Genomic DNA, 18187 nt, shown 5'->3' on the forward strand with positions numbered 1-18187 from the left:
TCACTAGCAGGACCAAGTACTGATTCTGCCCCAGATCCCTAAGTGGCCCCCTCAAGGATTGAACTCACAACCCTGGGTTTAGCAGGCCAATGCTCAAACCACTGAGCTACCCCTCCCTCCTTGCGTAGTGTCTTAATGAAAGTCTTCTTGTTAAGTGTTTTCAGGCTTTCACTTTGTGCTGACTGGGCTAACATTATACCCTGGGTAGGGGAAGAGATTCATTTATTCTTCACCAAACTTAACCATCATTTATCCAAAGCCTTTATCCATACTATACAGGCAAGCAAGGACATAAACAAATAGTCAGCTGTAACATCTTTTTAAATTGTTCTCAGGCACTTTTTTTTTTGGTCTGTGTTGCCACTACTTACTCCTAGAGATGTTAGCCTTCTTGACCTTCCTGGCTGAAGGAAGGGGGAGGAGGAATAAAAAAGTCATTACAAACTTGGGTCTGATTATGTTGCTAGTATATGGTATTTTACTAATCTTGTCACTTGGATGGTGTGTTCTTCCTGCTTTTATGCTAAACTTGCTTGCTTCTCTCTCTTTTAAATCAGACAATAGATGCCATGGATACCTGGGAAGATCTCACGGAACTTGGTTATCATCTGGCTGACTTACCTGTAGAGCCACACCTTGGTAAAATGGTGTTGTGTGCTGTTGTTTTGAAGTGCCTGGATCCTATTCTTACCATTGCTTGCACTCTTGCATATCGAGACCCTTTTGTCCTACCTACACAGGCCTCACAAAAACGTGCAGCCATGCTGTGTAGAAAACGTTTTACTGCAGGAACATTTAGTGACCATATGGCGCTTCTCAGGGCATTCCAGGTATTATTATTTCATCTACAGAAGGAGTATTGATGGCAATAGTTAGATTACGTATAAAAGTAATGGAATACTTTAAAGTTATAGCTGGACTGTAAATCCTTTGTAAAGGATTTCAGTATTTCCTAGTTGACTTTCCCTGCATTGAACCCACTAGTAATTTTATATATGAGGAAATTTTTTAATCTATTAAGCATGATTTTGCTGACCTAATTCAACTCTAAATGTTTTAATTGATGATGTATTTCTAATTTTAAATTACACTTAATATATTACCAAAAGGTAGTAATTTCAAGATGCGTTATATTGACTTGACGAAATATAAAGAGAGAATTTTGCTTGATGATAACAGAAAAAAAGTCTAAAAGGCTTAATGTCGTTAGACTTTTGTTTCTCTCTTCAATTGAAGTGCATTGCACTATACTCAAATAAAATACAATTAAAAAATCACATGGAAGTTTTGAGTTTAAACACATTTGTAGGCATTTGAAAAAATATTTTCATGCAGGCATGGCAGAAGGCACGAAGTGATGGTTGGGAGAGAGCCTTCTGTGAGAAGAATTTTCTCTCTCAAGCTACTATGGAAATCATCATAGGAATGAGAACACAGTTGCTTGGTCAGCTCAGAGCATCAGGTAACTAATTGTTCAAAAACATCTTCTGGATTTTTTTAAATCTAGATTTATTATGAAGTGAATTGTTCAAATTTTAACAAGAACGAAATTCAAGGCCATCCTAACTTCTTATTTGTGTAGTACGTATTAATACAGGCACTCAGAAAGCCAAGTTTGATAATCGCATTATGCCACATAAACTGTTTAACCTGAAACGAGCAAACACACAGTGAGTTAGTCAGATTCTTAAGTCCGGTTGAGCTTTGAATGGTGCAGGTCCTAAGAAGGAGAAGATGGTTCTAAGCTGGCTTTCCTCTCTTGGGCCCAACTGGCTTCTGTGGTATAACTTGGAGCAACGTAAGGGTTGTTCTAAATTATTTTGGCTAAAATGGTCCAGGATCTGGTCTAATGTTTCATTAGGATTTCTATTCCATTAAATAACTTACATGTACAAGTTCTTTATTCTCAGTATTTTGTATGCCATAAAGAGCCACTTTATTTTAGTATATATCAAAGCCCACTAACTTGAAGGGTCTCAATCAAATTGTTGCATTAAATATGGAAATAATATGTATTATGTTAGCTAGTATGAAAGTTATAAGAAGCAGTGTGGGATTTCATAAAATAAAGCATAAATACATTGTTTTCACTCAAATGGAAATTTAAAAACGTATGATTTTTAAGTATCGGGGTGTAGCCATATTAGTCTGTATCCATAAAAACAACAAGGAGTCCTGTGGCACCTTAAAGACTAACAGATTTATTTGGGCATCTGAAGAAGTGGGTTTTTAACCCATGAAAGCTTATGCCCAAATAAATCTGTTAGTCTTTAAGGTGCCACCGGACTCCTTGTTGTTTTTATGATTTTTAAAACATCCAGTAATCTTTTTTCCTCCGTTTAGGTTTTGTTAGAGCCAGAGGTGGAGGCGATATTCGAGATGTTAACACCAATTCTGAAAATTGGGCTGTAGTGAAAGGTGCTTTAGTGGCTGGGATGTATCCAAATCTAGTGCATGTGGATAGAGAAAACCTTGTATTGACTGGCCCGAAGGAGAAGAGAGTGCGATTTCATCCTACCTCTGTTCTTAGCCAGCCTCAATATAAAAAGGTAACCTTTCTAAACAAATAACCCACACACAAGAACAGATTTCATTGTTTGTGAAGAGTTATAAAAATGTCTCCTCTTAGTTCTCATTCCTTTAAAAGAGTGTGTGCGTGCATGAAATTAACCACTATAGGGAAGATAAAGAAAATTGTTTTTGTAAATTGTCCTGGATGGGTTGGAGTCAGCTTATGTTTTAAAAGCATTATATGTTTAGTCATCTTCACCTAGACCAGAACCAGAATCCTCTTACCTTGGGGAATGAGACACAATTACCAAACAAAAATGTCATGGAGTTGTTTTGAAGATTTATTGGCATGTAGTGTTGACTGAGTTTGGATTGACAGTAGCAACTAGGATTTCTGCCCTGAAGCATTAACCTAGATTTTCTTTGGATTTTTTTTGTTTAACTAAAGAAACTTTCATTTTTACTGTACTTTATTTTACAATTGTAAACTGTAATACAGTTTATTGGGCTGCAGATTTATTATGGCATTTTTATAAAAAAAAAAAAAATCTCAGAGCAGTCACAGTAAATTTAGTAAAAGTCACAGGTTTGGGAGGAAATCGTGTGTAAAGTCATGGCATTTAAAGAGTGTGTGGATGAGCTATGGGCAGGGAGGAAATGGGTTCTGCCCCTGGGGAATGGGCGGCCCTGCAGGTGGGGCTGGAGGGCCCTGTAGCAGCAACTCCTATCCCACAATGTTGGGCCTGGCTCCCTGATGTGGCCATTACAACCTGGTGTATGGCATCACAGTGCTGCTCAGGTTTGGCCTGGCCACTCTTCCCTCATGATGAGTGGTACTGTCACCCCGGGTGCCAGATTGTCATGGACTAATCGAAAAATCACAATATCAGGGACGCTTTTATGACTGTGACAACCCTGCAACCCTAACCTTTTATTTTAAATCGTTCCTGAATGTTTCGATTATCTAACAAATAAATGGTACAGGAGCCTTGTTTGTTTTTGCTAACAGATTCCTCCAGCAAATGGTCAAGCTGCAGCAATTCAAGCACTCCCCACAGACTGGCTTATGTATGATGAAATGACTAGAGCACACAGGATAGCCAACATCAGATGCTGTTCATCTGTGACGCCTGTCACTGTGTCCCTCTTCTGTGGTCCAGCTCGGTTGCCAAGTAATGCTTTACAGGAGCCCTCATCCTTTAGAGGTACAGTGTACTTGGAATTAGAAATTTTCAAATAATATACAGTACTCTGACATATTGGAACCTCAGTGCTGCTTATACAGGAATGGACTCATAGAAAACATCCTGGAATTTTTATGAACTATACTATTTAAAGAGTAAATAATGGAATAACAGGGGGGAAAAAAATGAACGCCTTTTGTCCGGTGCATAAGGATTGGACCCTCATGGGACCTGAGGAATAAAAGCAGTATTTTCTGCTCTGATACTGAAGTAGAGGTAGATACTCCAAATTAACAAACTCGCTTGTGAGAGTTCTATAGTCATAAATTAAACAGAAAAGTTAGATTTTAACATTCACCTTAATTAGAAGTATAGGGGGAAAAAGAGAAAATGTTAAACAGAAAAGTTCAAAACTAGTGGGGGAAGAAATTTAATTTTCATATTTAAAATATAAGTACACAGTTTAATAAATTTTTTGAATTATGTTAATTTAGTGGATGGTGTTCCTAATGATAGTAGTGATAGCGAGATAGAAGACAGAACAACTGCTAATCTGGCTGCGTTGAAGCTAGATGAATGGCTACATTTCAAACTGGATCCTGAGGTAGGTAATGTATTAACTGAATAATTCTACCCCTTTTCAAGAAGCAAATACCGTTTGCTTTCTGAATCTCTTCCCTTTACTGTGATTTTTTTTAAATAGTTGGGTCTTCCAGAATTTCGTTGAAAATAATTGTGCATCTTTCTTTAAAACACACACAAACATGCACCCCACCCTTAGGAGACCTAAATAGAAAGGCTTGGTTGAAATAAGCAACAAGGTTTTTTGTTTTGTTTTGTTTTGTTTTTAGGATTCAGAGTGACGAGTCAAGACCTGGGTACAACATGTATATTGACATAAATATGCTTACTTGCCCACAACTTTTCTTTATGTCTTTGCAAATTATCAGATATATTTATACAAGACTGAAGGGTTTTTTCACAACCTGCCTTCTCCTGAATTAATCAAGAACTAAAGTAATAAATGTAATGTAATCCACTTCTCCTATTGCAACAAATTAATGTCCTTATGCTGCACTGAGATCCATTAATGTTGTATGCCACATTTTGGACATTTTTTCTCTCTAGAATATTGCCTGCTTAGTATATTGCGGGGGCAGGGGGCCATCTATCTGCTATCAGTCTTTTTTTAACAGAAGTGAAATTCATTACAGGCTGCCAGTCTGCTGCTGCAACTCAGACAGAAATGGCATAGTTTATTTCTGCGCCGCATGCGAGCACCTTCTAAACCTTGGTCTCAAGTTGATGAAGCAACTATAAGAGCAATCATAGCTGTTTTAAGTACTGAAGAGCAGTCTGCAGGCTTACAGCAACCTTCAGGAATTGGGCAAAGACCAAGACCTATGTCTTCTGAAGAACTTCCCTTAGCATCTTCTTGGAGATCAAATAGCAGTAGAAAAAGCTCAGCAGAAACAGAATTCTCTGATGACTCTTCTAATGCTGAAAAGTAAGTTGGTAGAAACCTTCCAGAGACAATGAATGGTAGTTTTTGTAGGTGGAAAAGTGTTACCTGTATTTCTGTTTTCAGAGGCGACTACTCACAAAGTGAAAATTGGTCATTCTGTGTGGGTCTCGCTTTCTTATTCCACCTGTGCCTACTCACCTTTCTCTCCTCCTCACACTCTTGCTATTCCATTTTAATTCTTCAGTCCCCACTTTGTTTTCATTTATCTCTTTCTTCCACATCTACTCATAAATGGCACTATGAAAAGCCATGCCCTGTTGAGACAGGAGCAAGTTATCAAATTTACTGGCGTAATCATTTTTATACTTTGAAGAAAATGTTACTTAATTTTATTTATGTATTTCCAAGGTACTTTGAATTCTTTCAGGTTATATTTCAGGGGGCAAAGTGGAGAAAATAGACCCATAACTATTTTTACAATAGATTCTACAAAGGTGACCAGATTGAAATCAAAGTCATGCCTGAACTAGATGTGAAATAAATTCTTATTGTTGTGTTGGTAGGTTTATGGCTGTGCTATAGGTTCCATTCCTGTAAAGTATTCTACAAAGACATGGATAGAAACAGATGTTTTTAATTATACCAGGGTAAATTTCAAATTTGTCATACAGTTGTTTAAACCTTGCATGGTGTATGGATCATGATGCTAGGCATAGGTCTATTGTGCAAAAACAAGCACTTTTCTTTTCAAAGGCCTTTTTAAAAATAGTTGGTCTGAGGTTTAGTGTCTATTAAATGCAAGTCTAATACTAAGAAAAATGTAAACTTTAATAATAAAACACCTAACTCTGCTGTGTGATACAACAGCTTTCATTAGGCACCTAGCAGAGCTGTACATATGGTATATTGTGATGGCATTAAAAATTGCTTCTTGCAGTGGTCTCCCACCATGCTTGTATGTGTCCATAATGTCAAGTCCCTTCAAAAGTAAAATGTTCTAACTTTACAAAAAAAAATCCACCAAAATCATTTCTTAATTGTCAAATAGCGTTACACTTAAATTCAGAACCAGATTGATTGAGAGGTAGGGAAGGGGGCGATCTGTTTCATACATCATTAGGAAGGAAGATCAACTGAAAGATCTTGCTGTCCTAAGAAGCGTGGTTGTGTGTGACAGAATACTATATTTTCCAAATATGTCTGTCCTCTGAGGGGACAGCTTGCTGCCAATGCACCCTCTCCAGCAAATTTGTCTCTGGAAAGAAAGAGCAGAAGCCCCATCCTCCAAAAACAAATAACTGGTATTTAAAGATAACTGAAAATTGTTTAACCTGTGTAAGTAATGTAATGCATGTAGTCATTCTGCAGACTCTTGGTGCTTTAGCTGAAGCTTTAAATTTTTTTGCTATGATTGCTGTTTGTACCAACCATTTGTTATGTTGAACAGTTTTATATCTTCACCTATCCTCCCTCAGAGTCCTAATGAAATCTACATCTCCAGCATTTCACCCGCCACAGAAATACAAAGAAAGAGGTATTTTGCATTCTAAACGAAGTTCAGATGACAGGTCAGATCAGTCATCTGTGAAATCCACAGACAGTAGTAGTTATCCCAGCCCATGTGCCAGTCCTTCTCCTCCATCATCTGGAAAGGTAAAGTATCCTCTTATTCGGAAGTATTAAACTATAGAATATTTGAAGTAATCTTGCTGACGTTCTTCAGAGGTAAAAAGAGCAGCCTATTATTTGTATTACAAGGGTACCTGTAGACCCTAATCGAGGATCCTGGTCCCAATGTATAAAGTGCTATACAAATGTAAAGGAGTTCATGCCCCTAAGCGCTTACACTCTACAATAATACCCTTAGTACTATAGTTTGAACACAACAAAATTCATTATCAGAGGAATTCTTCATAGAATGATGAATTAGAGCAAATTGGAAAGTTTTTGGCATGCAGCATACAGGGCATGTTGCTACGTGTGTGGAAGAATATGTATCTTCCTTATTTACATGTATACATTACTACTGAATTAAATTCACCTTGCTTTATCCTAATGGTTTTAGAATAATGTACGAAAATCATTAAATGCCATGTGCTTAATTATTTAGCAATCAGATTATCAAATTAATTAGTAGCATGACCCAATAGGCCTTTTCATCTCTCTAATGTAAAAAGGTCCCTTTAATGGGAAAATTTTGGTGCAGCCTTACTATGGAGGTATACTAGCATGCATCCATAATTTGCCTTGGTAGTAAATTGTCTGAATCTGAGATTACCTTTAGGTACCAAGCATACATAGAAGGGCAGGGAGCTAAAAAGCAATGTCTAATCACTCAAATTGGGATGATGGGTATAATATCCCCAGACTAATATAGTGCTTGCCACAATTTGAAAGCCAAATAATACATTAGGAGAATTCAACTACCATTTTCTTAAGGAATAATCTTGCATTCTAGTTCACAGCTGAGCATTAACATTTTTGGACTGTAAATTGATCAGCAATTGTACAACTGTACATCTTAACTGAAATTTTCTTTTGCTACATTGAATACCTCTTACTCATTCTTCCCTTTTCTTTGGGTCTCTTCCATTTTGTCTTCCTTCATGTTCATCTCCCTTTTTTGTGGCTTACTGTTATAGGAGATAGAGTAATTGTAGGTGGAAAGCCCTATCTGTTTAATGTATCTGAAAAATGCAAACTTCTTAACTACAAAAATTTTCCTAAATCAGAATTTAGCCACTATTTCATAAGTCCACTCAAACCTTTTGTTTGTTAGGTGAAAATATTTTTTCATAACTTTTCTGTATTTTTAGAAAAAGTATCAGATTGCCATGATTGCCAATAAAGTTGGTGTGCAATTTCTTAGTAGACTGAGATTTAGCACCTGGACTTCTCCTGCTATTGTGGCTTTTGTTTGAGAGTCTGTTCCCCACCACTTCCTTTAATAGTGTGCATCAGGGCCACACTCTGATTCTCATTTGAATTTTGTGGCACTTGCATTTATGTCTTGTAGCTTCATTGTGATAGCTATGTGCAACAAGAAGAAATATTTCAGTGGACTGGTTGAGTTCAGTTCCCCTCACATACGCAGGGAGTATGCCTTCAGTCACCGTCTCTTTCCCTTTCTCACAGTATTTCCAGAGATACTGATCCAATCTGCTGCTTGCATTTCAATAAGTAGGTTAGTGCGGGAGGCTGCTATGTCTGGATCTGCTCTGTTTGCTCCTTTTTTATAGCAATCTGTCTACCCTCCTCCCCACTCCCCAACGCTTCTTCTGTCTCTAACAGGTTTAATTGATTCCTTATTTAATTCTTTGACTCTTGATTTCTGGGAGGTTTATTTTTTTTGTCCTAACCCTAAAATACGGAGGGGGGGGGGGGATTTTTCATTTCCTGGATGCGAGAAGGACATTAATAATTTACCTTAATCCTATCATAGACTGTAGCCTGTCTGATCATCTGCTTTACCAAAAGGGCTGTCAACTTCTAATTGCTGTAGAGTGCTTAGGGCTATCCTTCTATGAACTATTATCCTAGTTATGTTGTTCCCTAAGTTAACAGCTTTGGAAGATATGCCAAAAATTAATTTGTTCATCTCAAATGGGATGTTTAGCTATTACCATTTTCTTCCTCTCCTTGTTATTTTGGATAATGTTACTCATTTCTCATAATCTGTGTTGGTGGCAATTGATCTGCAAAAATGGGAATTTCTTACATGGCAGTGCCTGTCTGCAGACTTGTACCAACACCTGTTCTTCAGTTGCCATTAGTCAGATAGCTAGTTTCAGTTGGCGTTTCTTGTCACTTGCTTGTTAAAATTGAAAGTTAATGAAGTACCACTTGAAATTTCTGCTTTGGAGGCTGTCAACTGGAGCAGAGTCTGTGGATGAAGGAGTTACAGGTGTTACTTGTGCTTGGTGGCCTCCTTGATTTTTACATGATGGGGAAACAAACCTATCCTGTTTTCACTGGTGCTGTAAGAAATTCCTCTTTCTGCAAGACTGTAGTTCTTCTAGAACTTAGTGAAAAGATGGCTAAGCAAAGGATTTTTGCTTTGTTCAAATACTAGAAACGCAATTTGCTTCATTTTTGCAGGGATCCAAGTCTCCTTCACCCAGACCAAATATGCCAATTCGGTACTTCATTATGAAGAGCAGCAACTTGAGAAACCTTGATATTTCTCAACAAAAAGGTATCTGGTCTACAACTCCAAGTAATGAGAGAAAACTAAATAGAGCCTTTTGGGAAAGCAGCATGGTTTACTTGGTATTTTCAGTTCAAGGATCAGGACATTTTCAGGTGAGTCTTAAATTAGCATTTAAAATTAGGTCAGTCTGGTGGTCTCATAGCAGTGCAACAAATTACCATGCATAGAATGGGAGTTTTGCTTATGATTTTAAATCTTTACAGCTGTTTTAAGAAGTAGTGATGGAGAGAGAACATTTCATATCCCTCTGGGGTCTCCCCTAACTAACACAGGAAAGTCATTGAAAAGCCGAGTAGTTCTGGATGCAGTTCAGTCTTAGAATGATGTTTGTGTCCTCCATGAGTTCTCTGGAATTAAAAACAAAGGGGGAAAATAATTAAGGGTATCCTCATTCTTTTCTTTTTCTCTGACTGCTAAAAATATATGTAATAAATGTACATTTGTGATCTTATTATGGCAACTTCCTCTAACAATCATGGGGCTCCCTAGACTGGGAGAGATGCCAATACACAGACCGCTCCCACCAAATATTTGTCCTAGATACATAGATTTTAAGGCCAGATGGTAGGACCATTATGATCATCTAGTCTGGTCTCCGACATAACACGGGCCATATAATTTCACCCAGTAACTTCTGCATGAAGCCCACAACTTTTGGTTGAGCTAGACCCTGTCTTCCTAAAATACTTCCAACTGTGTTTTAAAGACTTCACATGATGGTGAATCCACCACATCTCTAGTTGTTCCAGTGATTAATTAACATGGATCTTAAAAGCTTGTGCCTTATTTCTAGTCTGAATTTGTCTAGCTTCACCTTCTAGCTATTGGATCTTGTTATGTCTTTGCTAGATTAGAGCCTCTTGTGGTCAGAAATCTCCGCAATCAGATACTTGTGGACCATGATCAAGTAACATTTTAATCTTCTCTTGGATAAACTATATAGATTGAGCTTCTTGGTTGGGACTGTGTTTTGTTTGTAAATTACAAATGTAATTAGGTCGTGATCGCTTGCACCTAGACAACTGATTTTTTTTAGTTCAGTGATCAGATGTTCTAGACATAAATATAAATCGACTGGAAAATTAAAATATTATTGCCATATACCTTATTGCTTTACTATACTTTTGACTTTGTTTGCATTTCAATATACAAGATAATAAAATAATTTTAGTCAGTATTTTTCTTGTTTAAATTATCAAGATCTTGGGGGGGGGGGGGGGGGGGGCGAAAATACCGCATCAGTGTTAGACTCCCTGTTTAATATATTACATCAGGCATTTAGGTGAAAAAACTGACGCCAAGTTGCAAATAGTTTCAGTTGTCACCATAGAAGTTTTCAAGGTGGATTACAAAAACTAGTTTCTGCTGAACAAATATTCCTTCTAATCTTAAATTTGCTGTTTTGCATGTTTTGGCCTAATTACATTCCAGTACATGGAACAGATTTTTATTAGATTTTTTTTTTTTTATATTTTTGAAGATCATTAAATACTTTTCATATATCTATACATCTTGTTGATTATTTCTGTCTTTGAATAAAGAAAGAAAAATAGTGCTGGATGAGGTGTTTAAGTACGTTGAGTTGTTGTTCAGCTTCATTAAATATGAAAATTCTAATACCCCAGTATACAAATCGACGATTCCGATCCAAAAATCCCACTCATATGCACCAAGGGACATGAATTGCATATGGAAAAATTTGATTCCTCTACTTAACTATTCTATACCTCTGTTTTCTCAACTGGAAAAGGAGTAAAATATACTTGTGTGCCTCATGGAGGTGAGGTGAAGGATTGATGTTTGAGTGAAGTACTTTGTACCTTTAATCCAAGAATGTCAATGTAAATACAAATGATTATTTTATTCCAAGATGGAAAGGTATTATTTGATTATATACAATCTGATTAGCTTTGTCTTTCAATTAAATATGTGTTGTTTCCCTTTTATTTTATATTTTCCCACAGGGTTTTGCTAGAATGTCTTCAGAGATAGGACGTGAGAAAAGTCAGGACTGGGGCTCTACAGGCTTGGGAGGAGTGTTTAAGGTGGAGTGGATCCGGAAAGAAAGTCTTCCCTTTCAGTTTGCACACCACTTACTCAACCCTTGGAATGATAATAAGAAAGTACAAATAAGCAGAGATGGCCAGGTAGCATTTATTCTCATTTGAAATATGTTTACACTGCTCAGTGTTGAATATACGGTGTATTTAAAAGGATATTACTGGGGTGGTTTTTGTGGTTTCATTACTCTCCATTTTATATAATAATCTTAATGCATGGTTTTTTTTCTTTTATGATTCTGCCCACGCTTACCTTTCCTATCTGGTAAACTTCAATTCAGGTTATTGGCACACTGGGTTGTGTTACCACTTACTTACTAAAGGCTTTGCTGTAGGGTTTGCTAGGTAAGAAGGAGGAGCCTCTCTTCAAAAGACGTTTGAAATCTTCAATATAGAGCAGAAGACGTGGTGTTGCAGAAGCAATACTAATTTATCATTCCCAGTGTGTTTAACCCATGTATTTAAAAACTGTAGAGAACACTATCTCACAATAAATTATACATGCTGTAAAGCCTCTGTTTTTTTGTTAAGAAATGTCTCTAAACCAATCAAGTCAGTGTATCTTCTTGCATGAACTGGAATATAAATATACTTTTTACTAGGTATGAAAGGGAAGGAAATCCTAGAATATAGGTCTTTTGAACACTTTCTGCTACATGCTCGACTGTAATATTTTAAACGATAATGTCAAAAAGGAAATGGCAGGTAGTTTGATTACTTCATGAACTGTGGAAATGGACTTGGAGAGGATTTTTAGCACATCTGATTTTGTTAGAAATTGACTAGCTGTGATTTTATCTAGATATATAGTACATTAAAATTGTCATCTAATGCTGTCCTCCGAAAGCCTGTAAATGTGCCAGTTGTATCTACATGGCAATTTACTTTAAAAAAAAATTTAGGTCCTTATGCTCTAGAAACTCATTTGTCCTAAAGAGATAATGGTTTTGTGTTACTCATCCACATTCTATTGCTAAGATGGTAGTCAGAAATCCTCTGGAATTACTCCTTCTCCTACACTGTTTTGCCTTGCCTTTATGTGCTGCTTGGTTGAAGCTTGTTCTGAATTGGGGTTGTTTGTTTTTATACAGAGTAAATAAGCTCATAAAATCCAGCCAGCTTTTAGTTTAATTTGAAAACAACACAGTAGGTTTGCCCATGTCCAAGAGAACCTCACTTAATTGGAAACTAACTTGCTTTTCACAGTGTTTAAGAGGACCACAACTTGACATGCATTTCCAGCCATACTCAGATTTGTCAGCAATGATGGTTAAAGTCTCTCTCACCCAAAGAAGATTCAAAGCTGAGACCTTGAGTTTTTTGTATAGTTTTAGGAGACTGTATCACTATCTTGAGAGATAGTTAGTGGGTGGGGTTTGATTCTCTCTGGCCCCAATTCTCCAGACTGAGGCCACAAGCAACTAGAGGTATCAAACACATGTAGTCTGCTGGGGACCATTGCACCAGCCAGAGTGACCGTAGTTGATGGTGTTGCCACTGGCATCATGTAGTGAAGTTCCCAGATCTGGCTCAATCCTGCGAATCCATGTATATCTGGGATGGCCCCAGGGGCAGTATCAAGGCATGCACCCCTTCACGAATTGATGGAGGATTTGAGAGCATAGTGTGCTAGGGTGTTTTTTGTCCATCCTGACAATGTGGCCAAAAAGCATGCAATGCTGCTTTTGAATATAATGAGCAATTGAAGGAAAGCCAGATCTTTGCAAGTCTGTCACATTTTGATGCGAAGTGAAACCACTTTATGCTCAGGTTTTTACAGCACATATGGGATGCTTCTAGGGTCCGCATAGCAATACAGGCAGTACACGGGTTTGAGAGATCCTGAACTTGGTCTCAGCCCAAAGATGTTTTTGTGTCCGTAAGCGCAACATGGACTTGAGATAACTTGTGGAGAATTCACCCTGTGCAGGGAAACTCGCCACTGACAGAAAACTTGTGGAGGCAACTTTGCTACCTCCTGTGCCCAGCTACCCCCAGTCACCTAGTTCTGAGGGTGAATTATGTCCGCGGGATGGGATGGGAGGGGAAGGAGTGTGGCAGAATGGAGCTCTACTGTGCCCAATTTTCTACAAATCCTTATGCCAATGTCCCAAGTTAGGGTTGCTTCTGTGCAACCCTGAGTCGCACTGGAGGTTGGTAGCACAAATTAGTGAAGTGTAACCAATTCCTTATGCTTCACTCTCCATTCATCTGAACTGTTCTTGAATGGAGTGGAGCTTAAGGACTCCAACTTTTTACATCTGTGTTCTTTTTTTTTTTTAGTTGTGCTTAGAGTGTTCTTTTGTATACCATAATGTTGTGTGAGAGTGTTAGAGTTCTATAGCAGGTCTACCAGGAAAGAGCCCTGACCACTATTCTAGGAAAAGTCATGGAGGAAACGTATAAACAGTCTGAATCCAGTTTTATCTCAAAATTCTGAGAATACAGCCACATGGACACTTTACCATTTTACCTTTGCTTTTTTGGCTGAGCCAGGCTAGGTTGTATTCTCAACTTTTCTATTGTACTATAAAGGTTCTTATATCACACTTATCACCATAGTGTTTGAGTATCTAATGTGATGATTTCTGTAATATATTTGTGGAACACCTGTATCTGATTGTACTTAGTATGTATTAATAGCAAATGGGATTCACTCTTTCAAACAAAACAAAAACCAAACACTGCTAATTTTCGTCTTTACCTCCATTCCTGTAATTGGCTTCTTTGTGTTGTGGTCATCCGTAACATGCCTCTTAACTTAAATGACACATTTAATGCTTTCTTTCTTCTGGTCTGCAGGAATTGGAACCACAGGTTGGAGAACAGTTGCTACAGCTTTGGGATCGTATTCCTTTAGGAGAGAAAAACACAACTGATTGACAATATACAGTAACACACTTGAGGTATTATACTGACATGTAAAGTCATATTTTTCTTGTGGTAGATCATCAGTAAACTTTTCCTGGTCTTTATACTATGTGTTTTCACCAGTTTTGATGGTAACTATCAGAGAAAAAAGCTGCTGCTTAATTTTGTTGGAGAAAGGATAGATTATTTTAATTTTCTTAATCTTTTTTTCTCCTTTAATTTTACAGTTCTGGCTGCTGAGACACATCTGTTGTATAACCACTAGAACCAGCACTGCTTAGCACCTACACAAATAGAAGAGGGAAAAGCCATGTAGTGAAATGGGCTGTTGGAATTGATACCATTTCTCTAAAGTTAGCATTATAAAAATAAAACGGAGCAGGTTTTCAGTAAGCTCATAGTAATAAGTGTGATAACAGCATTTTGCTATTGTGGTTTTGACTGAATGAAAAATGATGTATGTTTTATTTGTGTGACGTTCAGTGTGCAATTTATGTCTAAACAATTTTGAAACTTTAAATGTTAAGTTTACAACAATGGAGCAGGCTGAAGTTGCTGGTGGGTTTTAAATAGTACAGTAGGCAGTTAAATAGACCCTTTCCTTTCAGAACAGCCCAATGCAGCAGAAGGTTTGGGAGCAACTAGTGTAATATTAATTAGACTTAGAATTTCACATTTTATTGTTTAGTTCTTGAGAACAGTATTTTCCAGATGTAGTTGTTGAAGATTTCTCAAAGTTAGATGCTCAAGGCTACTTTTATTATTGGGGTAGAGCAGGATATATGCTGACAACTGATGGGGCAGACGGTGCACCTCCTAGCTAAATAAAAATTGCATTTAAATTTGCAGCATGAATGGAAAGAGAAGGAAGGTTCTCCCTTGCCTGAAGGTTGTTCCAGAGCAAGTTTCCATCCCCACTATCTTTTTAATCTGTGTACCCCATAATTCCCTCTTCATAAAATGGATTCTTCCCTCATTGCTACTTATTTCTCATCTGTACAGCAATAAGAAAACGTCAATAAGCTTTTTCAAAGGCTGAAGCCAAAGGCAAAAACCTTGGGTTCTAGCAAGTAGCATCTTTTGTTGAAGACCTAATTTTCTAATTGCTCTCTTCTCTGACCTGCACATATGCTTTTGTATTGTGGTACATGTACATAGGGACCCATACTGTGTTACTTGACTTTTAAGGATATACATGAAGTTCCTGCACTGCTTTGATGGGGAAGATGGAAGGCTAGCAGTTCAGCGATATCTTTCACTGAACTTTAAGTAGAATAGATAGCATACTTTCCCTTTTAACACTCATTATTGTTTAGGGAAGGTATGTAATCTTAAAACTTTGGAAAGGACTGGAGTGCTATACTTTAAAACACTCACGAGAGAAAAAAATCATGAGTGGCCTTAACAGCAGTGAAAAGAGAGTATAAGAAAATCCTTCTGTTTTTATCTGTGGGAACATTGATACATTACATCAACTAAGATATTCTGGATGCCTACTGACTTCTACATGGATTTTTATTCTTTAACTTAAATTTTTTGTGTGTAGATTTGACACACTTGGTTTGAGATCACCTGCAATTAGATTCTACTGTACATCATTGTAATTATGTTTTTCCTTGTTAAATTTTACTAACAATGACCTTAGTTTCATATTATGCATTTAACTGTTTAGTGTTTTGAAATTAGAAATAAGGAATTTCTGGAATAAAGTTGTTTCAGTTTTAGCTTTGTGATGTCTTCAAATCATTAATCCTTGTGTATATAGAGTAGATGATCTTAGTAAAAATACTGTTTGACCAAATTCAATGTAAATACTACAGTGAGAGGAAAAACACATTTTAAAAATGCAGTATATTGTACAGAAAGTAAAACTAATTTAGTAAATGTATTGAATCCTTCTTAGTTAGGTGTGGGAGAAGTTGAGTGAATTATGAACTGATGTTTTAAAGCACAGTGTAAAATATTTTGAATCAGGAATGGGTAGTAATTTCCAGAATGACCACACTTCCTGCAGTTGTCTACATCTTTGATCTCAATTTATGGGACAATGCTGCAAATGGAGTTTAGAGTCAGCTTTGGACATCAGGATGAGTTTTCCATTGTTTTTTTGAGCATGCCATCTCTGCTAATCCCTACAAAACCAGGGAATTCAGTGCTGATAGAGAAAGGACACCGGAAGCTAAATTCTATTTATCTTGTAATTTACTAGAAATTCTGTCTCTAGTGAGAAGACAATTTACTGGTCCAGTGGTCTTGCTTTTATTGTTTTCTGGATGTATTTTTTTTTTTCATTTTTCCATGGAAGTAGCAAGACCTCTTCCTTTCTTCTTGTCTCTTTATGGATATTAGTTCCGGGCATTCACTGTTTTTGTGTCTCAGAAGGAAAACTGAACTCCAGCCTCAGGCAGGACAAAATAAAAAATGAGTAATGGCTTGAGTACCAAGATCATAGGTAAATAGGGGTTGTGCCATAAATAAGCTATGAGTATAGGTATGGGAGGGTCTTGAGCAACCTGATGGGTACTACAATAGCTGTTGTGACATGAGAATGCAAAGGAGTTAAAACCTCTAATTCATACATCTGTAAGGTCAGTGTTACAGTATATCTGTAATAATAATAAAATGCTTTCCAATGGTTTATAAGGCCACTTTAACATGAGATATAGAAAATCAAGTAATAGTGAACAGTTAGATGTGTTAATGCTCAACCTGAGGGTTTTTGACATGCAGCAAAAGTAATTGTGGTATGGTCTGTGGAGGGGATGGTAAATAGCTCTGCAATAAATAACAATACAAGTTGATACAGGCAAAAACTTCCAGCAGAGTCCTCTACTAGATCCAAGTGTCTTCAGTCTTTACCACTGAAGAAGCTAAGTTATTGAGATGGAATTTTGGAAGACTGAACATTGTGATTTGTGGTGTTCTCCTTTTGCTGTTCAAAGTCACTTGCAGGCATTTGTGTATTTCTAAACAAAAATACAGGAGGAAGGTTTATTAATCCTGACTGTCAATCATTTTCTCACCTAAATTAGATTACCTTGACTTGAAAGAGTAGTTATCTAGTTTGCTAGCACAAATATTTAAATATAGGATGTTAAATTGCATGATGGCAATTAGTTTCCAATACATTCACACAAACAATTCTTGATGTTTAGACCAGGGGCCTGAATTTTAGCCCGACCTTTGCTTAGGGTATGTCTACACTACGAAATTAGGTCGAATTTATAGAAGCCGGTTTTATAGAAATCGGTTGTATACAACCGATTGTGTGTCCCCCCACATAAAATGCTTTCAGTGCATTAAGTCGGCGGACCGCGTCCACAGTACCGAGGCTAGCATCGACTTACGGAGCGTTGCACTGTGGGTAGCTATCCCACAGTTCCCGCAGTCTCCGCCGCCCATTGGAATACTGGGTTGAGATCCCAATGCCTGAATGATGCAAAACAGTGTCGCGGGGGGTTCTGGGTACATGTCGTCGGGCACCTCCCCCTCCGTCAGAGCAACAGCAGACAATCGATCCATGCCTTTTTACCTGGGTTACCTGTGCAGACAACATACCACGCCAAGCATGGAGCCCGCCCAGCTCAGCGTCACCATATGTCCTCTGGGTGCCGGCAGACGTGGTACTGCATTGCTACACAGCAGCAGCTAATTGCCTTTTGGCAGTAGACGGTGCAGTATGACTGGTAGCCTTCATCGGCGATCTGGGTGCTGGCAGACGTGGGGCTGGCAGACGTGGGGCTGCATTGCACACAGCAGCAGCCCCTTGCCTTTTGGTAGAAGATGGTATATTACGATTGGTATCCATCGTCATCGTACTGCAGTGGCTGTCAAACATGGGCACCTGGGCAGACATGCTCAGTCCTGTCGAACTGTCTTGATGAAG

General features: G+C 37.8%; 1 protein-coding gene across 1 annotated transcript in view; it reads left to right on the forward strand.

The window, feature by feature from the left end:
* The window catches only part of YTHDC2 (YTH domain containing 2), a 46751-nt gene extending 30728 nt beyond the window's left edge, over positions 1–16023 (forward strand). The window contains exons 20-30 of the mRNA XM_024200649.3: positions 558–830; positions 1336–1462; positions 2344–2549; positions 3521–3716; positions 4190–4299; positions 4910–5202; positions 6636–6813; positions 9259–9462; positions 11335–11517; positions 14233–14336; positions 14529–16023. Coding sequence (XP_024056417.1) covers positions 558–830; positions 1336–1462; positions 2344–2549; positions 3521–3716; positions 4190–4299; positions 4910–5202; positions 6636–6813; positions 9259–9462; positions 11335–11517; positions 14233–14313 — 1851 coding nt within the window. The 3' untranslated portion in view covers positions 14314–14336; positions 14529–16023. The remainder of the gene's footprint in view (positions 1–557; positions 831–1335; positions 1463–2343; positions 2550–3520; positions 3717–4189; positions 4300–4909; positions 5203–6635; positions 6814–9258; positions 9463–11334; positions 11518–14232; positions 14337–14528) is intronic.
* Positions 16024–18187: the final 2164 nt, after the last annotated feature.

The sequence above is a fragment of the Terrapene carolina genome, unplaced genomic scaffold (genome assembly GCF_002925995.2).
Source record: "Terrapene carolina triunguis isolate 2854851 unplaced genomic scaffold, T_m_triunguis-2.0 Scaffold69, whole genome shotgun sequence".
Classification (NCBI taxonomy): domain Eukaryota; kingdom Metazoa; phylum Chordata; order Testudines; family Emydidae; genus Terrapene; species Terrapene triunguis.